This window comes from Cynoglossus semilaevis, chromosome 12 (genome assembly GCF_000523025.1).
Source record: "Cynoglossus semilaevis isolate Cse_v1.0 chromosome 12, Cse_v1.0, whole genome shotgun sequence".
In the NCBI taxonomy this organism is placed as follows: domain Eukaryota; kingdom Metazoa; phylum Chordata; class Actinopteri; order Pleuronectiformes; family Cynoglossidae; genus Cynoglossus; species Cynoglossus semilaevis.
The window spans coordinates 13,215,659-13,240,499 of record NC_024318.1 but is presented as its reverse complement, the minus strand read 5'-3'; the positions used below and the strand labels follow the sequence as shown (position 1 = coordinate 13,240,499).

At 39.9% G+C, this 24,841-nt stretch overlaps 2 protein-coding genes across 4 annotated transcripts in view; one reads left to right on the top strand and one right to left on the bottom strand.

Moving 5' to 3' along the window:
- The window catches only part of mkks (MKKS centrosomal shuttling protein), a 2,915-nt gene extending 1,676 nt beyond the window's left edge, over positions 1-1,239 (bottom strand). The window contains exon 1 of the mRNA XM_008322364.2: positions 133-1,239. Coding sequence (XP_008320586.1) covers positions 133-1,117 — 985 coding nt within the window. The 5' untranslated portion in view covers positions 1,118-1,239. The remainder of the gene's footprint in view (positions 1-132) is intronic.
- Positions 1,240-1,352: 113 nt separating this feature from the next.
- LOC103387635 (protein SLX4IP) lies at positions 1,353-22,998 on the top strand. 3 transcript variants are annotated; one of them, XM_025061082.1, is made up of 6 exons: positions 1,432-1,678; positions 1,982-2,027; positions 8,576-8,665; positions 9,511-9,637; positions 20,087-20,164; positions 21,277-22,998. In XM_025061082.1, exons 2-6 carry the CDS (start codon positions 2,001-2,003, stop codon positions 21,513-21,515), a joined length of 561 nt encoding a protein of 186 aa, XP_024916850.1. In that variant the 5' UTR covers positions 1,432-1,678; positions 1,982-2,000; the 3' UTR covers positions 21,516-22,998. The 3 variants fall into 3 exon arrangements, with proteins under 3 accessions (XP_024916851.1, XP_024916850.1, XP_024916849.1); XM_025061083.1 differs by lacking the exon at positions 1,982-2,027 and having other exon boundaries at positions 1,353-1,678; XM_025061081.1 differs by lacking the exon at positions 1,432-1,678 and having other exon boundaries at positions 1,689-2,027.
- Positions 22,999-24,841: the final 1,843 nt, after the last annotated feature.

Here is a 24,841-nt window from a genome sequence, read left to right as displayed (position 1 = left end):
TTCACCTTCTCCTATTCATATCATAACTTTGTTTTATTGTATACCTGTACTTATTAAGGGATCACAAAATTAAGAGTTCCATAAAACTGCATTATGTCAACTGTACCTGTAAATCTGCCATCTGAAACCCACCTGTCAACTGAATAATTGGCTCCATAAGGTTGACTCCCAATCTCTCCATCACGATAATGCCTTGACTTCTCATGTACTGCTGCAAGACTGGATGGATGACCTTCTGACATACAAAGAGCTTAACATCATCTTTAACCACCTGTTTGCCAAGCTCCAGCAGTTGTTCCAGGATCTGTGACTCTGAGTCTACACCTGCAAGCACCTCTATTATTCCTTCTCCTAGTTCTGAAAAATCTCCTGCTAGCGATGTGCTAAACACCACCACTGGCAATGCACCTGAATTTAGGTTTATTGCCCTGTTGAGGCAAAGGTCGCAGGTGACATCCACTAGTAAACCTGTAAACACTTCAGAATTAAGTACAGAATAGCCCTCAACTGTGATGGTCACTGTCCTGCCCAACGTAATGGTACCTGGCTTGTCACAAGGAAGAGTCAGCAGAAAAGCCTGCACAGCCAGCTTGCTGATGTGCAAAACCTCTTGCACCGTCAGCATGCATGCTGGTTTGCTAGAGATAACACTACGAGCTAATGTGATCAAGTTGTGGCTGTTGGAAAAGTCAAGTTTCACTCTGCACCCACAATCTTCTCCCTGCATGTAGCTGACGCACAAATCCAGAAAATATTTGTTTAGTCTGACGCTCACATTTTCTGCGAGGCCAGATTGCTTTGCTAGCTCAACAAGTGTTAAGCACAGAACAGCAGCAAATAAACCACAGTCACTGAAACGTGAAACATGGTTGAGAATCGATGTTTTGATTAGATTGACAAAATGCTGTGAGGATGAAATAGCTTGGAGTAGGACTGATGAGGTCGAGGTGAGGACGACGTGTCCTCCTATGTTGTTATGGATTTGTTTTAGTTTTCCGGTAGGACCAAAAGAGGATGTCAGGAGTTCCTTCAGCAAAATGAGCTTGTGGCAAATTTCGGCGTTGTCTAGCGGTAAATCCGAACATGCAGACGGAGCTTTCGGAACAAGTCGAGACATCACACATCTACTATCTAAATCTTCTTTCGACCTATGAAGTCTTTAAATCTTTAAGTTCAACGGTGAACAAAACAACGTTAAAATTAGACATACTTATTATGCGGTTACTTTTTGCCTGATGAAAATGTCGTGTTTTTAAGGGTTTTAAAAAAAAAGTATTAATCAGAATAGTTTTGAAAACATACAGTATGAGTGTTTACCTTAAAGTATGTTTTTATTAAGTACAATAAATATCTTAAAATAATATATGTCGACTATCTGTCTTTAAACACTCGTTTCTATGGTAGCCGTTAAAACGTTAGGGTCCTAGTGAGGTCCTATTCTAATAGGAGTCGCATAAGAATTAGGAAATATTTTTAAAACGTAGACATTACCCCTTGAATACATGTTTCAGCTCCAGCAACACTGTAGAATATAAGAAACAGTCCTTTTTGTTTACTGCTATTGATTAATAACACATTTTGTTAAAAAAAAAGTTTTAATTGTTGGAGGTTTGGGGTTATACTACAATGTGACATCATCAGAAGACGCCGCACACGTTGACGTTCAAAACATTTGGCGGTATGTGCTGTTTCCGAAATTTAATGCAATTAAGAAGAAATTTACAACATATTGGGTGTTAGTATAGAATTTTTGTTTTACTTTGAGTACTGACATTTAAAAGAGTAATTTGTCCTTCTATCAGATCAACGCTGCTTGCGATTGTTAAGAAATTAAAACAACCTTTGATTCGATTTATGGCAAATGTAATTGAAAAAAACAACAACTATTAAATCATCAATAAAAGAGAACAGCTGTAGTTACACACATTTAGGTAAGGTAGATGTCTCACTATTTGACATTAATGACGGTACAATTTCCTAGGTTTTCATCGTTTTCTGTAATGGCTCCTCACAAATTTGTCATTAAGGTAAGTGGACTGTTTGTGTTAATAGTTTTAAAAAATGTCAGTGTTCTTGATGCTCAGACCTAGTAGACACCATCATTTTCTGTAGTAGGGGAAGACTGAAAAATTGATGTAGAAGAATGTTAGAGATGGAGCTACCAGGTAGGAGACAAAGGAAGGCCAAAGAGGAGATATATGGATGCAGTGAGGGAGGACATGCAGATAGTTGGAGTCAGAGTAGAAGATGCAGAGAAAAGGGAGAGATGGAAATCAATGATTCGCTGTGGCAACCCCTAAAAAGGGGACAAAACCGAAAGAAAAAGAAGAAGGGGAAGACAGAAAAAAGACTGTCACATTTAGAGGCTTAACCGAAAGAGATTGGCTTGAGATTGGCTTTGCATACTCAACACACCATTTATAAATCGGACACGGTTAAATTGTACCAAAACTTAATATTTAAATCCGATTGTCGTATCAAAGAAAATTTCATTATTTACTTTTTTGTGAACTCTATCTCGTTTTGAAACAAGACCTCTTCGGGCTTGTCTGACCACAAACCCAATAATCTCTTTAGTTCCCATGGAAGACACACACGAAGCGAAAGACAAAAGAATAATTTAAATCTGTTTTTAATTATGGCTTCATAGTCACTTGCGCTGAGTTTCATTACAACATCGTTGTTTGTTCTACTGGCAGACGGTAGAACTGCCTTACGTACAAACAAATGGCTTTGGTTACGGAGGACTATGGAACAAATCTACCACCAGAGGGCGGTGAAGCTATATCTGTCAACTGTCTCATCCTTCGTAGTCTTGCTTGTTATTCATTCCTCGTTGGTTGTTTCTGTTCATCCCCTGCAAATTTAAACTGACTGCCTCTCCATGAGCATTTTGTCATTGGTTGCGGACATAGAGAAGAGGAAACGTATTATGCTTAAAAGCCAAGCAGGTCATCCCGTGTCTGATTCTCTGTCAGTAATAACGCACAGCAGATGTTTTTGTTAATTGTTGGGAAAGCCACTGATCTCTCGTTTGTTGATTTTTCATTTATTCAGAGTTTTGTCTGAGGGCTGCAGACATATGCACTGATCTCTCACATCCTCCATAATGCCGTGTGTCTAGTTAGCCAGATATTACATCGACTGCCTTTATTTGTTTCATATGCCTGTTGCATACAGGCCACTGCACGACCCCCTCTGTTGTTTGTGTGGGAGTGAAACCCTGGAGGTTTACGGAAGGTTCCTTCCCACTGGGCACATAATGATACTGTTCTGATACTTTGCCTGAGAAAATCCACAGTCAGACAGCTTCTACTATGCTTAACCAGCTAACCACAAACAATTACGATAGAAGGGATCAGTCAAGAGAGAAGCATTTAAGGCATTACCCAGTGCTTCTCCTTTGAAAAACAAACATCACTCTCCCTAAATGTTTAATGATTGAACTCACTCATTAAAACAGTAAAGACTAGACATCAGTGTGAAACCATTTCTCTTGTAAAATCAAAAAGTGGGGATTATGAAAATAAATATGTTTTATGTGGCGTTTCCTCTCCAGTCTATGGGCCTGCAGGGGGTGCTGCTCTGCTCTCTTTAAAAAGGTTAAAACTATAAACTGACCTGCAAGTTCTCCAACCTCCTGGAAGGTCCCTGCAGGCTAAAAGTGATCCAATGAAGGACTTTGTTTTCCAGGGCATTACTGCAGCAGAATCCTGAATCTGCCTTCTATTAGCAGCATGCATTTGTATTGTAAGTTCAGACAAAGACAAAAGTGTTTTACAGAATAGAAAGTTTGAGGTATTGCAGAACATTTTAATATTGGAGGATTATGTGCTGGTTAATGTTGTTGTCACTCTGCAGATGAGCTCATAACGGACCACACATCATGCTTCGTACATAATTACTTCAGTCTCATTAGAAACATTTTGGCACTTCCCAAAAGGAGAAAACCGCCCTTCTCAGCGACAAAGCACCACCCTCATAATTTCGTCCGGCTGTTCCAGTGACTATTAGTTTCTTATTGATTCGACTCGTTCACTTTTGTTCACTGTGTGTTACCTGGAGATATTCCTGTCTGTTCTTGCTGCTGGAATTCTGCTCCTGGGTTGTGTGTTTTTATCGTCAAATAAAGAGGGCTCAGGTGTGTTAACTTTAACCTCAACGAAGGTGGCTAGCTCACAGTTTTAACTTTCAAAAAGTTTTAACAAAAAATGTAGAAATGCTTTTTCGGAGGAAAGCCGTATGACTCACGTCACAAAAAAAAAAAAAAAAACTGTTAAAGAAGAACTGAAAGCATTTTTTGTCCCACCCACAGATCTGAAGAGATCCCTTGGGTTCTTTGTAGACTTTCCAGTAAAAGACAGAAAGTCGGAAAGACAAGGAAGCAGAGAGGAATAAAGACAGGGAAACAAAGGGAAAAGAAGGGAAAGATGCAGTTGTATTGAGTGAGACTGCATCTGCTGCCCCTTCTTTCCCAATGTAAACATCTGCGGCTGGTTAGTGTTAGCCTCTGAGCTAAGTGCAGTCCACAAAGGTCTGGTTCTTATACGCCGTGATAGCAATGGCAAAGGGCAGTAAGTGAGGTGGGGAGGCGGGTGAGGTTGCATATAGACTTTGGGCCCAGTGCCCAACTTGGAGAAGCCCAGGCGGGTGGATGAAGAGCTTGGTTTTGGAGAGAGATAAGGGAAGGTAGAGAGTGTTTTGGGAACTGAGACTGACATAGACCAGAGCTTTAAAGTCCAGAAAGGGAAAATAGCCAACAGTGCCTCTGACCTGAGAGGTTGTTTACAGGCAGGAAATATAAAGTTTGGTGACGTTTTGGATTTTACTTAACTGGTTGCTAATGTTTCTCAAGTTTTGTTTTTGTTGACTGTATTTTTACAGGCATTCACTATCAGATTGGCAGAGGGGAGATTAAGGATAAAAGATTGAGCTTAGCCTGCAGGAAGACTCACAACATTTCATTATTCATTCAATGTGTAACCAAACACAAAAGAGGCAGAATAAAGGGTTCGGTATTAAATAGTGCTCCTTGTTGCCTCTTCTACAGCCCTCGGCTTGTGTTCATTGCTTAAAAAATCCTCTGCAAACAGAATCAAGCAATGGTAGCCAACTATAGTGTGTATGAAAAGACTGACTTCCTTTATGAGCTGTTCACTTTGTTGACCTGTTCTTTCAGTGTCAGAAACCCTGAATTTGTTCATACAAAGAACATAAAAAAAGTTAAACTATAATTAGAACGTATTCTTAATGAATGTCCTCTTTTTTCTGCTTAGGAATGTAGTTCTTATAGTCTGATTTATTACACCGACAAAGTATCAGGCTGTTTGTACACATCTCACTTCAGAGGGACCTTTGGGCTTTAAGGGGGATATGTAGAGGTCAAAGTTCACTGCAGAGTTCATGCTGGAGATTCACCGGTCACTCTTTGTACTAGGATTGACAAATTTAGACCACATGACTTGAATGTGGTCAGAGCCTTTTGTGTTTTTCTGCTGCTTTTCTTTATGTGCCTTATGCATCACAAACGTTCTTTGTTAAAGCAATATTGCCACGGCTGAAACACAGACTGACACGCTGGAGGCAAATTTCTACCTCCAGCAAACCAACAAGTTTGGCCTGGCAGATAAATTGTTTTCTTATTAGGTTGATTGCATTAGTTTGCATTCCTGTCAAAATCCCCCCATTCCTAAGAAATTTGAGGTATCACATGCTTTTAGTGCAAAGGACAGACCAATGTTTATCATTAATTTCGAGTTCCCAGTTGAGTCTCGTCTGCTGCTCCTAATGTGATAAAAGGAAGTTAGTCCAAGACTAGATGTCTGGCCGTCAGCCCAACGCACACTCAATAAGGCGCTCAGAAAACACTTGAGGGGATTCACCCTGCAGTGTTTCTCCACAATTACCCCTCTAAACCTTATATTGCCCAAGGCTTTTTTAAGGTATTGATCAAATTACTCCTGTGTTGCTTTTTAAAGCTTATAATAGCTTGTGTATGAGTATAGTTAACTAGAGGGCTAATCAAATGTATAGGCTACAGGAGGTCACAACCACTCTCCACTGTAAAGCAGACAGACAGCACTGTCCAATTACTGATTTGAACTTAGTGAATTATCCCAAGTGTTCATAGAAAAAAGAAACACTGCATTACAATAAAAAAAAAGCAACAACTTGACCTTTATTGTTTGTGGAAAATTACTGAAAGCTTACTGTCATCAGTATTTTCTAAATCTTGGGTCAAGATAATACTGCTCAGTACTGTTTGGAGGTCCTTGTATACTATACTGTAAGAATTTATCACAGTCTTTAGTTCAGTTAGGTAAAACTACCTGATCACCAGGTCTGATTAATGAGTGGTGGTAGACATGTTTACTTATCCACCAGAGAAAACACCAAGCCATCCAGTGGGTGTCAATTCAAAACCAAAACAACCACGGTGGGGCTCATCCACTAGTTGCTCCCTCCGTGGATTGACAGGGTCTTGACCCTGTGTTGCTAGGCTCTCCCACACACTGGTAATTGTTGGGGGCAGTCAGCTGAGGCCTCCAGTCACCCATGAATTGACATGAGACAAAGGCCAGGGAATGGAGAGAGTACACATATATAATTTATATAATAAAAAGATGGACCACACATTTGTGGTTCATCTTTGGTATAGTGAATGTTTCTACAGCATTTTATAATATGTCCATACATCTGCTTTATTGTGTTTCAGTTAGGCACTCCAGTGTTTTATTCAATTATCCTTTCATATGTACTATTTTGGGGCAGTTGCCTTCTGATTACTACTACTGAATACATTTTACTTCTTCCTTTTTTTCCCCTCCAACATATATGTTCATTACTTAGAGTAGTTTATTGTAAAAAACTGCACAAAATGAGGAAAAAGGCGTCGATTATAATGTACAAGTTGAAGATACACTCCAACTTAAATTTCCCGAGGCATTCACTCATCAGTCATATGGTGGCGCCCTTTCATCTAGTTGTCAAGCAAGTCAAGGCGAGAGGGCCTCAGTTACCGTTTATGCAGACACGTGTTCATCTTTGGAAAAAAATGCTAAATACAAGGCAAGTTAATTTGCTCAGTAGCAAATAAAAAAACAAAATAGAGTTCAGGGTTTTACTGCTAAAAATAGACACAATAAGGTGTGGTTTCAAGAACAAGCACAAGTGCAGTATATGGCAACTACTTAATAAATCTAAATCGATAAACACCATATCAAAATAAAAGCTTCTTGCTTCCAATATATTTGTGTTAGGGTCAAAAAGACTTCCAGGCACCAAGCTAAACTCCAGATTAGGAAAAATATGATTTTATAACAAAATAGGAGAATAACTGAATTAAAAAATAAAACTGTTTCACTGTAAAGTAAATATCACACATTAATCCTCGTAAATAAAGTCTTACGATAAACTGAATGATGCCATTTGGCATTTTCTGAACCATCTTTTTAACAGCAACCACAGCAAACCAAATAAAGTGGAACAAAGAGAGTGTGTTAATTTAGGAGAGATGTCTTATTTCCAGAGAAGACTCGATGGACGAGGGAAAGGGAAGTATAGACATTTGTCCAAAATTAGGAACTAAGTGTCAGGGGCTACACACCCTGTTCTTGCTTGAACTCACGTCATCCTTAGACCCAGAATGTACAAAGATCCCTCAAGTCTGTGTTGTAGAACTTAGTCATTCTGTCTGCAGTGTTTAAGCTCAAGGGACAGGTTTGGCTCAAGACAAAGCTTTTAGTGTGCATGAGCGTTCCCTGTTACTAAATGAATCTGCTCCACTTTCTTCTAAAATCACCATCTACATTTGAGTTTCCAGGACTGTTCCTTTTTTGCCTCTTCATTAAGTTAATTGCTGTTTGCTTAATTATTTTAGTTCCAGTTAGTACTCTTCATTTCTCCCCGGCTGTTTTGGGTGGTCCGAGTCCATCCTGGACTTTTTCGTCCAAGGAGAGACAAATTTACACAAAGGCAGCTTTTGCCCTTATGTCTAAACTATAACCAGACCAGCCTGAGAAAAATGTAACAGTGGCTGTTGTGGCCTCCCTAACCCTCGTTGCTTATTGTCATTGACACAATGAAGTAGTGCTTTAGGAATTCACTCTGCAGCTACTCTTGCCTTCTGCAGCACTCCAGAGTTGCAATGTAAAAGGGCAGAAACATGGAGTGCTCTAGAGTAGATCTGAGTTTTCTCACTTCTGTGGTACAAAGTAGTGTGATCCCCATTCATGTGGTGCCTTGTTAGATGTGGTGCAGGCTATTGTGACCCCAGGCAATGACTGCAGTGCTGGGCTTAAAGAGCAGGAAGATACTTTTTTTACGCTAAGAGACGGGAAATATGAGGAGACAGACAAGAACATACTACTTTGTAAAAAGATTGGTATAGAGATGGCTAGACAGAGAAACAGGAGGGAGGGGACCTGCTGTGAGAGGCCTGGGGTGATGTTTGAGGACATAGGGGGTCGTTGTGTTTTTTTCTCGCTGTCAATCACCTGTCTTTTGATTTGCTTTGTTGTCTATGAGCTCAATGCCACTTGGCAACCTGTGGCTGTCCTTCCTCTTTGTGTTACAGTGTGGGAATTTTGCTGTGTTGGTGGATCTCCACGTTCTGCCCCTGGGCGGTCAAGGGGACGCCAGCTGGTTTACTATGGACCACATTGAGGTACCGACACAAGGCTAAGGACGTGTGTGTGACTAAGTGTGTGACTGAATATATGGCTTCTGTTCTGCTGCGGGGCCTTTTCACAGGACAGCTTTTAGCATGGAATCTAAAATGACTTTAAGCTTTCTGCTTTTCTGGAACTGTTGTGCACTCATAGAAACCCCAAAGCTTTCTATGAGTGCACAACAGTTCCAGTCTCCAGCGAGAGAGCAGGATCGGATATACCTCAAGACTAAACTAAAATACACTATAATATAACTTAGTAATTGAACTTAACTAGCATGTTAACTCATGTTTGTTGTAAAAAAAAAGTTGCCCTGATTTAGATTTTTTTTAAAATAAATTTTAATAATGACAGCAGTGTCTGACTCTTCAGAAACTCCATGTCTGAACAAAAAATCAGAAAATAACCACAGGTTGTTGACCAGCAAGCTGCTTATACAATAACAATTGGAAAAAATCCCACTTACACACAAAGGATGAACAGTTTCAAAATTAAAAAGATATAATCAAATAAGGATAATAAACCAACTTGTCAACCTGCCACTGCCTCGGTGTTCTGTAGTAGTATCATATTCTAAATTAGTTTCTTGGAACAGAATAATTTGTAATTGTAATCTGTATAAAAACTATAAGCCTTTACTTTTCAAGTTCAACAACTCCGCAAATCTAGGTTTTATCGAATTTAAAAAACGTTTTTTAAGATGCATCTTTTAAATAATGATTCTGACAAAGACCTAAAAAAAAACGTAGAAAACTCGATCCTTTGCAGCTCTGTTCATCATTTTCTCTCTCTCTCTCTTTTTTAAGTCTAATGAAACCATCAAACACCTTTGTTTTTTCAGGAGGTCACAGCTCTGGTTCAAGATGCTGTGGACCAGAGGGTGAAGCAGTTCACAGAATTTCTCCACCACAGAAGACACCTGAGACAGAGGAATGATCTGCCCCCTGCTTCAGCCTGTTTTATGAGAGGTACAACTGCAACTGTATGCAATTACACTGCACTACTGCCAAGTGTTCTTCACATTTATTGTGAAATGATTTATTGCGTCTATTGTTGAACATGATTGCGTCTTTTGGTGTTTTAATCATGGAACGTGAATTTAAATAGTCATTTAAAATAGTGACAAGTTGAATACAAGTTGTCACTGACATTCATTCTTGGGGAATGAAGTCATCTTCGTCTGTCCTCTCTTCCTCTTTTCCTAGGTGTGTCTATCATCAGTTCTTTAATAGAATGGTTTATTTTGGCTACGGCCTCAAACTCATTATTTATTCTTTTGTTTGTCACTGTAGTGATGCGGATGCAAGCATAAACGTTGGCTGTTGAACTCTGCGAGCAAGATGAGAAAACAGTAAAAACACATTCAAGGGGCAGAGAGTGTGGGTGGAAAGACAACAAAACTAGTTGGGACTTGGTGGCTATGACGGTGTTGCACTGTTTAACTTGGCACTTATCAGATGTCTTTCTACATCCAAAAATGTAAGTCTACTAAAATGGATAATCTTTGTTGCCCTTTTTTTTAACCATACAAACATCAGATATCACATAAACACAAGGGGCATCTGATGAATTATTATTAGATTATTAAATGTAAATAATCTTATTCACTTCATCCGACACAGCCACCCACACAGATGCCTTTGAAGCATTGTAAGTTTAGCCTCAGAGAAACCCCCAGCTGCGTGTTGTAAGACACAAAGGTTTGTCACAGGTAGCAGTTAAGAGTAGTTAAACTGGGCTCTCTCAGCAGGGCAGGCCTGATTGTGAGAGTGGGATTACAGGGCAGTTGGCCCATAAAATTTCTCCTGTGGCTGCATCTCTGCATCTCTTCATCTCACGCTACTCCTCTCTCCATTTTGGTTCTCTCAACCACTTCAGTTGCATAGAAATGTGTACTTTTGTTGTCCTGCACTGCTCGCTGTCTGCAATCTAACTGATAATGTCAAAATGAGCAGGTAAGCGAGCACACAGTCAGCTTTTCAAACACATCAGTTAGTTAAATGTTCAGAGTTAAATAGGAACAGAGTGATATTTGTTGGAGAGATTTAACCCCACCACCGACTAGGTGTGAACAGGCTGACAGTGTAGGGTTCCTAAAAAGCCTGACTCATATTCCCCTCTGACTGACTGAGGAGAGACAGACAGATCTCTAATGATGGAGATCATAGACTGGAGCCCCACACAGACACTTGTGTGCACACATTCACATGCTTCATAACCAGGGGGACTATCAACACTTCACATGTAAAATATGCATGTAAAGCGATTAAGCTCCTGGCAACTCTGCCCTGAAGAATGTAAGTAGTGGAACGCGACTCCATACCATATCACAGAATTCCTCTTCTCACAACATGAAAATGTACAGTGTCTCACTGGGGCTGCACAGTTCATGTGTCGTTGTCCCATTAAACGTCTTAGGTGGGTGTAATGACATTCTTGGCCTTTCCATTCTTGTCCTAAGTAAGGCAGGCAGCACAGCAGTAAAGGTGGAGACTGAGGCTGAGAAAAGAGCAGGCAGGCAGGAGCCATAAAAAGGGCTGGGCAAACTACAGGCTTAGGGAAGGAAGACCAACAAACCTCAGGGTGGATATTAGGTATTGGGGGTCATCTGTTGTGCAGGCAGGTCAAACACTAACCTGCTAATCCCCACGGGACTTTTACGCCGTCCACAGTCAGGAGCCAGCAGCCTTTTTGTTTATATCCATTACAGGAGCAGATCTTTTTTGCATCTGTCCGTCTGTGTGTGGGTTTGTGTGTGTCTTTGTGTGTGTGTGTGTGTGTGTGTACCATTATGTTATTTGAGAACAAAATTAGGCTGGATATCCTGCAGTCAGACATGTATGTGCTGAAACACGTGCACATACATGTAGGTGTGGGCCAGGGTATTATTGGTGTCTGGCCAAGCATAGGCAACTGGAGTGTGGCAATGCTATATGTGTGGGGTTGTATGGTAAGGAGTGAAGGTCTTTTATGACTCTGCTTGAGCTGATGCCAGTGTGAAATCACAGCAGTTTCCGCCAACAGCTAGCAGTAAAAAAGAACCTCAGCTGTTGGCACTTCAAATAAGCCATCAACAGCCTTTACCTTCCTTCACTCTTACTGTTTTTTCAGACACATCTCATTGGGTGTTTGTGTGGTACCCAGTGAATATCAGAGAGAAAAGAGAGTGTTATCCCATGCCCTCTGCCAACATAAATCCAAGTCATCTTTTCAAATGTCAGCTGCAAAGGCCAATTTCTAGCTGTCACCCCCCCCCCCCCCCCCCCCCTCTTTCCCCTTCCTCCTCTCCCCCCCTCTCACACACTTCTGATCACACCCACATTTCTCAGAGTAATTACCGTTCTGAAATGAGTGGATAACAGGCTCCTAGTGCTCCGAAAAAAAGTTTTTTTGTCATTGAACGCGATGATTAAGTAAATACACAGGTAATTGAATATGTGTGTTGCAGTTATGTTCACATGTATGCTGCTGCATTGTAGGATGTGGTATAAACCAGTGGCGATATTTGCACCAGTGCAGTAAAAACATGTGTAACATACATTTATTGTTAAAATGTAATCATCTAACTTCGGAAGTAGAAAAAATTGTATCTAAAATTTCCTAAGCAAGCAGAAACTAAGCAAACTATGCTAAGGACCAACCAAGGTGCTCCTTTAAGTTCTAACTGGTCCCAGTCAATAGAAATGTTACTTTTAGTCAATCCAATTTAGACTAAAAAGCAATGTGTAATAATTTTAAATTTACAAAATGTATAACACCACATTACATTTTTTAAAGCCAACAATGACCTCTGATTGGCTCTCATCCTTATTTGGTCCACTACATGACAAAATCAGTGCTGACTGGATGCTGTCTTTACAAGATTTTTCAGTTTTGATTTTATTAGTTGCCCAATGCATTATTATATTTAATATTTCGTTTTTGACATTTAGTCCAACATAACCTCCTATTTAGTTTTTGTTTGCTTTTTGTTTTAGAAAAAAATGATGTGGATTGAGTCTTATAGGTGACAAAATCAACACTTCTCAGGGTCTTGTTGGTTTTGTAGTTGTGGTGTGTATGCCTGTCTGTACGTGTGTGTGTGTGTGTATTAGTGTGGAGTATAAACTGAGGAGGCTCATTTTACATAGCTTTAGTTAACATCCCATTTCAAAAGACCGAGCGTAATCCAGATGTCTGAGATGTACTTTTGACTATTGATACAGCCACATGAATTTCTCCTTGTGAGGCAGAGCTCCCTGTAAAGTTTAGCCCAGTGTTTTCGGGTTAAACTGAGAGTGGTGAGATCAGAACTTGCCAAGTGGTACCTAGAGTCTGTTTTTCGGCCGTGGCAGAGCTGGTTCCTTCTTTCTCTTTCTTCACAGGTGTCAGGGCTTAGAGGAAGAGAACACCTGCCAGGCTTTTTCCCCATGGCCACGGCAGGCATTTTTCCCAGGCTTCCCAGATGAATGGTCACTAATAGCCGTGGGAGAGAGCTTTGCGAGCGCTGCACACTGTACCACTGACTCCTCTTGGCAGCACCATGAAGGGGGCTTAAGGCAGGCTGAAAAGGCAGAAAAGGCACCAGTGTTGGTGGATAACTTTACTTTTGGACAATGTGTTTACGACCATTATGACCATCTCTCTCTATGAACAAAGTGCGTGTGTGAAAAGACTGATAAAAGGGTGGCCAAATTTTTGCCCCTGCATGTAATACATTATGCTTTGTCTTTTTGTCTGACTTGTTTCCTCGTTGTTGGATGGCCTGCACTAGACTGATAACATTTGTCCTCTTTGGAAATGGCTCAACTAAAAAAACAAGTCCACTTGTTGTAGAAGAAACAATGAATGACGACTCATTACATATCTAAGGTGTTACTTTCAGCAAGAATCAGTTCCTGTCAAGTGAGGAGCTCCCTACTGTTTCAGCTGACAATGTGACAACCTGTATTAACTCATCATCTTTCCTTCACTGTGGCTTTTACTATTTATGTATCTGTAGCTGTAAAGAGCAGTCTGGTCTGTAAATAGAGAGGCATGTCTGTGACAGGGTTACCTGCCCTACTCTGTGTGACTGGGCATGAGGCGGACTGGGATTACAGCGAGGGGAAAATGGAGACCTGTGACAGGAACAAAGGAATTCCAAGGCCTGGACTGGAAATGGATCCTGATCAGAGTAGCCGCTCAAGCCAGCCGCTTGCTATTCGCCCACCCTCCAGATCCTGCTGGGCAATCCCCCCCCCCCTTCTCCCTGGTGCTTGGTGGTGTTGCTGTTTGCTCTTAAATCCTTTCTATAAGGCCCTGGTCTAACTCGGCAGCAATGCAAAAGAGAGTTTGACTCCTCTTGTAACCTTTGCCTGTAATGGCAGACGTTTGCCCACTCTTGTTTTTCTTTCCTTTTTTTATCCTAATAGGATATACTACCACCTTCCTCACTCCTGCATCCTCAAGTCTTTTATTCTCTGCTCTGTGTGTGTCATTTTCTCACTTTTTTCCTCCTTCCCCAGTGGGTCAGCTGCAGCCTTTTGGGACACAACCACAATCCCCACCAGAGTTGTCACACCACACGTTCTTCCCATATAATTAGGGCCTGAGCCTGAGCATGGATTACATTCATGTGACTGTTCCCTTTACCACAATCTGGTCTGGGAGACGGCACATACTGTGTTCAACTCATGTTATAGTTCAGCCTGTCCAGAATGCCTGGTTTCAGGAATAAGTGGATGTTGACGGTGTTCCCTAACCCCCACCTCGTTGAAACTGAAATAAGTCTGTATCACATGTTCTTGTGGGCTTTATGTTTTCTCACTGTAGCTCTGGTCGTTATACACATTTCTAGATTTTACTTTTCTGTCAGAAAAGGAATCCACAACAAGAGACCAATGCAAGTTCTTTGCAAGTTTGCAAAGGGCAATTGAGAGTAACCCACAGTAATATTATTCTGAATGCACTTAAAATTATCTTTGAGAGAGCAAATGTGGAAACCACTGCTGAATATGTGCAGCCTTCAAGTTCTTAGTCAGCTTCAGTAAAGCCAAATGGGTATTGGAATATTATAGGAACAGTATTGTCACTGAACAAAGTGTTTCTGTGGATCCTGAAAAACTCTGAAAAAACATTTAACTCAAGGATGATACTAAGACATAACTTTATCCATGTCTTACTTGGATGATGTAATACAAAATAATCTAAATAAATATGGGATGGCTTAATTGATTTGTTTAACCTTCTGCCTTGAGCTTATTTGAATTCAAAAAAGGCAATTGTTGTGTCAACTTGTTTTTGGAAACACTTGACACTTCATCACATGTAATGTACAAAAGTTAAAAAAAAGACAAATTAAGCAACAAAGTACCATACCAAATATGTAGGATGGTATGTCCGGATCTGTACTCAAGCACAGGGCATCTAAAATTATATTTAAGGATCTTGGTTAATCTCACAGCATTGCAGTGCCAGGCATCATTCTTTTCATTTCCAAACCTTGGCCCAGAGAAGATACAGTGTGCTCTACTGGTCTGCCTGAAGACCACATGAAATTGGGTGGCCAATCACAAAGAGAAGAATAAGACACCACCATCTCCAAATGTTTAGCAGCTGCTGTCCTCAATAGAGCCGGAACGGGAAAAATGCCATTTATAAAACTGCAACAATTTGCTCTGTTGCCAGACGACATTTAAGTGATATTAAAAGACAAAACCTATCACCCTGTGGTAAACCTTCCTCCATGCTAACCTTAATGGATGGAGGTTAGCTTTGAGGTTAAAAGGTGTTTGTTATTTACAGATGACTTCTCTAACACTTAAATTGTCTTTTTAGTTGATTAATGAGATTTCAAGTTTTCTTTTTACAAGGTGTAGCAACATTTCTGGAAATGTATTTTATGAGTTTTAAAAAGCTGTATTAACTCTACTGTCAACCCAGTGGATCGTAATGGAGTATAAGCACTTTAAACCCTCATTTTACTATCAGTGGTCTTGTATATAAATAGCGGCAGCCGTTGAGCCAATTGTGGTCTTTCGGGATAATTAAGATTTAAAGATGATAGAATATAGCATTTGTATTACGACCAATTTTCTCTCATCAGATCGGATTTCTGAGAAACAGAATTTTTTTTCTGTCCTCCAAAATGCTCCCCACCAATGTAGTCACATGCTGCATTATGGGTTGGCCTGAGCTACCATGCTGCGGCGTATTTTGTAACTGTGATGAAGGGGTCACCCAAATGTTAAATTGAACACTGATGTGTAAATATTGTTTCAGGTGGACGTTGTGCAGGATGATAAGACACAGTGCTCTGCTATTGCTGTAGTTACAGTTACACACAGAGAATGATGTCCTTCCAGGAAAGCCCCCACTTACATTTGGGCAACTTCCTCAGGGTTTCTTATCCTTCTCCACTTCACCTTACTCTCTCTCTCTTTCTCTCTCTCTCTCTCTGTCTTTTTCTCTCTAGCACTCACTTTTAGCCCCATCTCTCCACCCACACTTTAGGACACAGGGAGGGGGTCTACATCAAAGTAGGGATGTCAAAAGAGCAGCAGTCCCAGGCACTGATGTCTGACGGTCCTGCTGATTCAAACTTCTGTTCATATAGGGGTTCACGTGGGAATTGCAGTTCATCTGATGCACAGTAACCTCTCTTCCTCTTAAACCAGAAAAATGGTGAAAATCAGGGAATAGCTTTACATGCGCTGCAGTAACCACTTTATTGTAAAGTCTGCCTTTAAATGCAGCTGCTGGGTAATCAAATCTCTCTCCTCAATTTCCTGCCATGTTTCTAGACCTGCACTGGCATAATTCATCTGTTGTAATGATATATAATACAGCAGCCTAAAGGGACTTTTTTTCATATTTTTTGGCAGAAACATTTGGACTGAGTGACTGACTCCAAGAGCCATTCCATTTTTTCGTTATTGTACCAAAGTTGATTTTTATTTAAAGAAAAAAGAAAAATCTTTTTTTTTCATCTGTGTCTTGTTTAGTCTTGTTTACTGCTGTTTATACTTTAGCCAGGATTTGAATTTAATTATTTTTCAATACAAATGTACTGTTCTGTAAGTTATAATCCTTCCCTGGTTTGGTTGAAACTCTTGCCACAATTTTACTTCTTTCCTTATGCATCTAAACTATTGTCATACGTATCCACTCTCATAAGAAAACAGCTTTCCTCCAGCATAAATTTGTAAACATTTTTTTTTATTATAGATAAAAGGCCTGAAGTAGAAATCTGATTTCATGTGTCTTAAATCAGGTTACTGCTCAAAGTTCAAGTTGACATGCCAACAATATGGTATGTAAATGCACCCAGAGAGTCCACTCCCTGAGGTTTTTCTATTATTTTTCTATTTGTTTAAATATACCCCAAGAAAATGAACTACAGTTAAACAGATGCAGGGGTTACAACATCAGAGGTGTCAGAATGTAAGAAGAAAAAAAAGTGTGTGATGCGAGTGAGTGAATGAGTGAGTATGATCATTGCCACTCTGGATGCCTTTTGGTTTTGTTGACTTTTCTTTCCTTTCATTGTTTTTCCAGGAAGTGGTGAAAACTGCAGGCATGTGAATGTGCATCTCAAAATTACAGTATTCTAGTCCTGGCACCAGCCTAGTGGAGTCTGTCTTGTTTCTGCAATTGTCCTGCGGTATATTACAAGATGGTCAAAGTCTTGCAATACAAGTGGTTACAATATTATCTCCCACATTTTTGAAAACATGCCGAGCTAGCTTGTTTATTGTTTGATCCGACCTGTCATAATATTGTTGTGCGTTGGGTTTCAAAGCCATTCAATAGAGCCATCTTCTCTTATGAGAAGTACAAATGAACGCCTTTGAAGTCTGAATGTTTTAGATCTGGTACCGCACCAGTGTTAGCCACTGTTGCCACAGCAAAGGCTCAGTTCTTCCCAAGGATGCAGCAGCAAACCAGCTAGAGAGAAACATGAATGTAAATGTAACATGGGAGAACCCAGGCAGTTGGCCAAGAGCAAATATGCATAGTGCAAAATGTTATAAAGTTGGGGCAACAGCTGATGTCTCGGTCTGTGGCGCTGCACAGGTTCCCAACTCTGTATCCAGACATCCCTGTTAAAGCTGCACTGGGAATTGGCAGGCAGAAGTCTACAGGGAAAACATTGCAAATAGTTTTAGAGTTAGACATGAAGCACAGAGTCAATTTAACCAAATCAGAGCATCTAAAAAAAGGCCAATCTCAAGAGACTGTATTGAAAGATGTCCAATCTCTCAACTTTAAAAAAGAAAAGTAAACAAAACCAAGATACAGATCTGCATTCCTCTCTAGGTAGACATCCAGAATGACTGATGGGTGTTGAGTCCCTTACTATTTGAAGAATTGCCAGACGAATGACATTTTTTTTCAACAAAGTCAATCTGCAGCGTGTTCTCCAACTATAGCATCATTCTTCCCTTGGCTTGTTGTTTTATCAAAATAATTCTTTGATAGATTCTATCCATCCATCCATCCATCCATCCATCTATCTATGTTTTGTGTATGTTTATAAATATTAATATATATACTGTATATTTTCATATTTATTTTACATATATACATTTATAAATATATTTTAAATACATACATATTTACGTATTTTAAATAATTATTTTATGCATCTTTTACACATGTGCTAGAATTAGATTTTTCTTCACTATCATTATTTAAACATGAGGGATGGTGTTGACTGGGCCTAACTCTATTTACTGTATTTAATCACTGTATTTATTCTCTCACCAACCAATCAACCATCTTCTGTACTGTAAGCCTTAGTGTACAGGCCAGTAATTGTAACAAATAACCCTCAGGTGAAACGGTCTTGGAAGGGTTTTCTCTCAGATTACTGTAATTCTAACACAAGTTGAAACCTGAGATTTTTCACTATATTCTTAGAATTCCCTTCTTACAAGTACACTTTTAGATGAAGAACTTAAGAAAACCGTCATGTGTTTCCAAACAGTAAATATATTATCCCTCTTTTTCGGGATTTACAGTGTTACCTTGGGCCAAGTTTGACAAGACAATCAAATGATTAACGTTTTTTCCCTTGTTTGTTAAATGTCACATGCTGCCTCAGTTGCAAGGCAGGGAATGGTAATCACAGTACAGATCATCAAGCTCCTCTTTTGTTCTGCCTTCACATATGTTTTCAGTTGCTGTCCCAGGTACACAAAGCACACAAACAAGCCCTGTTTTTGTTAAAGTTTTTGTTCCAAGTCTCATTAGGGTTTGTTCTTCATAAGTTCTGCTTTGCTCAGATAAGAAACTTCCTATTGTTCTGTTTCATTGTGTTTTTAATTATTTATTTATTTTAACGTATGTCATCAAATCTTGTTAAAGCCGTTACAGTCTTTGCTACCAGATTTCTTCCCACAGGTGTTTAATTACCTGGTACAATGGCCTGTGACCAGGGTAAAATGTTGATCTTATATAAGTGGGTGCTTAAGTGGTAATTAAAAATGTGAAACAAAAAATGGAGAGTAGAATTATGAAGAAACATTATTTCTTATTAGTATTTGTTTAATGTTTTTGTTTTTTCTTCTGCTTTATGGTTTACACTGAGTGGTGGGCTGCTGGAAAGTCCAGCCACATGCTAAAAGGAAAAAAAAAAAAGCAGTGGTGGCTGCCATTACTCACAGCGAGTGGACTTAACTGCACACCTGTGGCCCTTTTGTTGCAACTATCTCTGTAATTCCACGTCATTATCCAGAGAATCACAGCACGACTCCCTTTTGTGGACAATAATAAAATGGTCTTTGGAGATCTTGGTGTTAAAGTGTGCACAGGGCTGCCTTCATACAAGTGTTGCTATCTTGTGTGCACCACCCCTATTGCAGGTATGGATTTAGGAAAGCCTTTTTCTTCTGGACCTTTTAAATGAAGTAAACCCTCCAGGCTTGTCAATTGAAGGTAGGGAGCTGCTGTCTCCCAAAATGTCAGCATTTCAAAAATGAGACTAGTCCAATTTTGGCTTTGAGGTTGACATTATCCAGAGAACTCCAGACGAGTTATGGTAGCAAGAGGTCAGGCACCATTAACACTGGAGGAGATAATCTTTTAATTGAAATTAAAATGCTAACGTTCTAACATCTTAAAGGTTTTTCACACGCAAACGGGTACAAAGAGCCTCATGAGAAAAGTGGCGTACAAAACATTAGTGTTATGTACAAAGTATATGAAAGTGTAAGCAAGGTTTGACTTATTTTCAGTCATGGCGTGACCTTTGCTTTTAGTGAACAAGTCTCTAGATCAGCCAACAGTCCAGTGCTTCTGCTCAGAACATTGACTTTAAAGTCATGATCTTATTAAAATTTAAACAACTTCAGTGTAATATCAGTGTGTGCCAATATTTTTATAGCCTTAGAAAATGTAGCCATAAAAACGTTTTTATAATTTTGCCTATGTTTTTTTTGTTATTTTTACTCCAGGGAAGACATTCAACCTCATTGCCAATTTCCTGAAGCGGCACTTCAACTTGAGATGCGTTGTCAAACAGCACTACGGAGGTACGCAACATTTAACAATCAATTCCCAGTTAAATGATTCAGAAATGGACTCGGTTTCAACGGCTCAGCCTCATTTCCCACAGAAAGAGCAAATCATCTGTGGTCAGTGTGTTGATTTTTCTCCCCCTCACTTGTTTTTATGTCTTGTCTGTACCTGCTCTGGGTGTTGTTGAGAACAGGCAGCCATTAAGCTGTCCCCTTGAGAGCTCACTAAGAGTGGGAGAGAGAAAAAGATTGGATGGCTGCCTTTAGATGGCATGACAGTCTATCTCCATGGACCATCTAGTGCTAGTGAACCCTGGCCACCTTTTCATGGGACCAACATAGTTCTCTTCCTGTCAGTTAAGTTAATATCTGTTCCCCAAAGGCCTGGGATGTTGAAGAAATGCTGACTAGCTGCGGACTGAAATGACAGGTTTTCTTCGCCTGTTTGTTATAGTTCAAACTAAATCAAATCTACTTTGGTTAAATAAGATTAGTGGTCTTTTTTGACAGGATAATGTAATCTCATAAATGGCAGGAGAATTATACTACTATAGTTCACAGTTATAATAAGTGGAGGAATTTAAAATAAATGTTATATAAAAGTTTTTTATTTAATCAAATTTGTCAACCATTCATCAAATGTAACATACTATAATAATGGCTTTCTGGAAATGTCTTTCCTCGAAAAAGTAATAGAAAGAATAAAAATAGACTAATTTGCCTAAAAATATGCCCTAAATATGTCCTTTTTCATATATGTTTCAATAATTTGGAGCATGCAGAATATATGACCACAGGAATCATAAAGGCGGTCCAGTAGAGTTGATATATAAATAGGCTTCATTTCAAATGGACAAATACTTTTATTACTGTAAATAACATTTCCATTCAAACTTTTTGAGGAAATCCAAGCAGCTATTATTATAATCTTTTCTCATATTCCGTTCTCTTAAATGTCAGCAGCTATTACAGCTTTTTTATCTCTCTTGTCCGAGGGATGGTAAATTCTTGGTGCATGAAGATGTAAATTCAAGCTGCACCACAAAATCCCCGGGTTTCATTTATAATCAGTGCTGAGACGACATCACTAAGTAGCATGGTCTGTCCTCTGTCTTTGCCTGCTCCAGACTTGCGTGTGTTTCCTGAGCGATATGTAGTGTGTGTGAGCTGTCCAGAGGATGCCACAGCACACCATGGAAACCCGAGCGCGGCCGCGGTGAGTGCTGTTTATGCTCCTCCATTTCCTCTTCCATTTGACTGGCAAAATGTTCTGAATGGGTTTGAGTGTTATTATAGGGGGCTGCAGCCAAACACGTCTCCCCCTGTGTTGGTGCTGATGGTCTTCCATGGACTTGACTGGAGCTGAGGTCTAGAGCTGCAATGTCAACCTCTGCTCCCAGAGTTTGCTTTTTTGCCACAGTTGTTTGGGGGTCAATCTCACACGTGACACCTTAATTTGGGAAGACAAGGAAATATAGACAATGTCATTTTGCAAGATAATAAGATAATAATAAGTCTTAGTTTTAGACATTGTGCCTCAGGATATAACATTTAATCATTATTGCCATTTTCTTAACATTTTTTCACTGAAAATGTAAATAATCAGTTAGATAGATAGATGTACTTTATTGATCTCAGGTTGATTACAGTTTATCCTTGATGTAATATATGACACACTGATAATATTGTCCATTTCACATCATGTCAGCTATGGTTCAGGAAGACTGCAAAAACACTTTATCACTCTGGTCTCCTTACAGTGTTTTGGGGGTTTCAATCCCAAACTCCCCAGAGCATTCTGGGAAATTGTAGTGGAGCCTCTCACCTTGGCACTGACATCAAGGGCAGACACAGGACTCTCCCATCACATCCCATGATCACTAACCCACTGTTTTTCTTTGCTGCTTTTGCTATTGTTTCCCTTTGAAATGTCTCTGCACTCTCTGCAGTTTGGCTTCCAATGAAAGCAGCAATTGTAATATTTTTAGTGGAGCAACATAGTCGTCAGTGAAAAGTTCAGATTGTGTAACCAAATTTTCCAGTTCAAGGAGGCATTGCCGTCGATTGCGTTCCTCTCCTCAGGATGTGGTTCTCTGGGCTCATGCAGTACAAGCACTGGGAATTCAGAGGGTGGGAGTCTGTGGTGTAGCCTTCACTCGACCAGCCTAGGGCATGGTTTGTGAAGGAAAGATACCAGACACCGAGGCTCACTTTTTCTCATGACAAAAGCAATTATTTGTTTGTTTCCCTCTGCTCTGTTCCGTTTTTGTAAAATTGGGATTATTTTTGACATTTTCTTGTTGCCAACAGAGTCCAAAATCCGACCGAAACATTTCACCCAGTGCGTCACAGCTGATGCAAAGCCCAATACTTTTGCTGTCTAAGAATAATGTGGTTTATAAGTTCTTTGACCAGTTTGGTCATGTGTCTCTGAGAATATATCTTTAATCCCCCAGCTTTTGACAGTGCATACCTGTTAGTCCCAGGAACAGCCATGCTTTCCTGTATTTACGCAGATATCAGTTTGTTATAAGAGTTGCTTTTGTCTGACTTGCTGACCAAAAGAAATCCTTCACCGCAGTGGAAATGTAGACTCATCAATTTAACAGTTCTCATAGGTTCAAAAAGTTAGGCAACTGGGATGACATCAGGAATGACCTTTAGTTCCTGTGATGCTACAGTATCTCCCACATTTTGACGCTGTTGTTCGTCAACAGCATAGGTGTGGTTTAGTTGGAGGAGGAAATAGTACGTTAGTCATTTCTAATTAATTTGAGAAAGGAAAAGAGTGTTTTAGTGTATTACACATTTTCAATTGAATAAATCTGTAACATACCATGCACAATTAATAAAACATTTAGACATAAACATCTTTATAAGCATCTCTCCTATGTGGTGGAAGCTAATTGGGAAGGCCTATGCTGCTATATTCTAATGTTGGTCATCATGATGGTAGTCAGGGAGCTCAATGTTTTCTCAGGTGCTACAGAGTATAAAAAGTTTGAGAACCACTGTAGACTAACTTTGTTAGTTTATTTAAGCTCAAATAAAAAGCTTAACTGCTTAACCTGGGGTAATGAAAATGGAATGGATTCAATTTACCAAATGTGACACACTTGACCTTTTACAACATCACCACTTACACCATCAATGACCGTTAGAGGATATTGTCTTGGGGAAAAAAAGGGAACGTGATTTTTCTTCTCTTTTTTTCTTGGATTTGCTGTGTCTTCAATGTGCTGAACGTAGACACTAAATAAAAATAATGACTCATAAAACCACCTAACTATTAAATCTGATTAATCACACACACACACAAAAAATCATCAACCTGAATACTATGTAACTTTTGACTGTATCTTGCTTGAACAGACATAGATAAATAAGAGTGCCTGGAAGTTTTTTAGACCAGTTTTTTATTTGAGACTACTCCAAATGATGGAATTATTGATACAGAAAGAAATGTACAAAATATAAGTCAAAATGTAGATTCACCAAGTTGATGGATTGTAGGCATTGCTGTGCATCTGTGGCTTATGGAAACTGTGGAGAGATACTTTCAAAACTCTGTTGATTGATTGTTATCAATATATATCTTCAGTTTATTGTAATTTGTTTTTTGACCATTGTATCAGTCAACCTGTCAGCTGTAGACTAACTTTACAGTCCTTAGTGAAGCTGATCCGACACAGGCCGTGCGTCTGACATGAAGTCTTTACAAAAACATGCTTTAGATGATAAGAGGACGCATCATGTTGCAAAAATAGGGGTGAGTGTGAGAAGGTTCCAAGTTCGATCCCAGTTCTTTATCCTAGGTTTAGTTGCATCAGGAAGGCCATCTGCAGTAAAAACGGCTTCATTCTTTTCCTGATTAAGAAGAAGAATCTCTGCTAGGTTTTGAAGACTTTTGCAGATGTTATGAATGTTAGCTTATCCTAAACAATGCAGTTCATCGTGCTCACATACCCCCCACCCCCCGTCTGCTCCTACTCTTGTTCATGCTCCCAACATGGGATGTAATTGTTGTGCTTTAGGAGAGACACATTTGCCTTGGCATCTCTTAAGAATGCAAATGTACATGCTTTGACACAGGGACTCAGTTTTGCAGCCAAAGAACTTTGCCCAGTTGGTCTGTGGTTATAATCCACAACAGTGTAAAGCGCTGCAGAAATGCAACTCAGTTTGCGAAACCGTGCCATCTCACCGTGTTTTTGACCAGATTTATCGTGTGTGCACAAAAAAGGGCTCTAACTTTGACTCAGCACTAAGACCGAGGAGAAAATAATGGGAAGGGAGAGTTGTGTTTAGGACTGTAGTCGTTGTTTTCTGGTCAGGCAGAGACTGGGCAGCTGAGGGGTGAGTGGCGTGCTGGGCTGCAGAAGTTTGGATCAAAGGCAGAGCAGATGTGTTTCCAGTCCCCCCTCTTTCTTCTGAACTCTGGACAGGGCTGTGTGTTTATTCATGACCTCAGCACGCCTGTGTTCTTCACAGCTCGCAACAGCTAGAAGCAGCACTTTCCCAAGTGTCCAGTGTCGGCTGATCTCTTCTGCTCGCAGGCCAATTTCACGGCCTTCACTTCCTTATACATGGCTGTAATCTCTCACACAGCACAGCCATGACACTATTCTTCCAGCTCGTCTTTAACTGTTTTTTTCCCCTCATGTACACAACCTCAGTCTAATAGCTCGTCCA

What these genes read in the sequence shown, in the direction of transcription:
- LOC103387635 (XM_025061081.1), top strand. Translation starts at nt 1,941, where the DNA reads ATGTCTCACTATTTGACATTAATGACGGTACAATTTCCTAGGTTTTCA. An exon ending in CTCACAAATTTGTCATTAAG is followed by an intron (nt 2,028 to 8,575) that starts GTAAGTGGACTG and finishes TTTGTGTTACAG; the next exon opens with TGTGGGAATTTTGCTGTGTT. An exon ending in TGTCAAACAGCACTACGGAG is followed by an intron (nt 20,165 to 21,276) that starts GTACGCAACATT and finishes TGCCTGCTCCAG; the next exon opens with ACTTGCGTGTGTTTCCTGAG.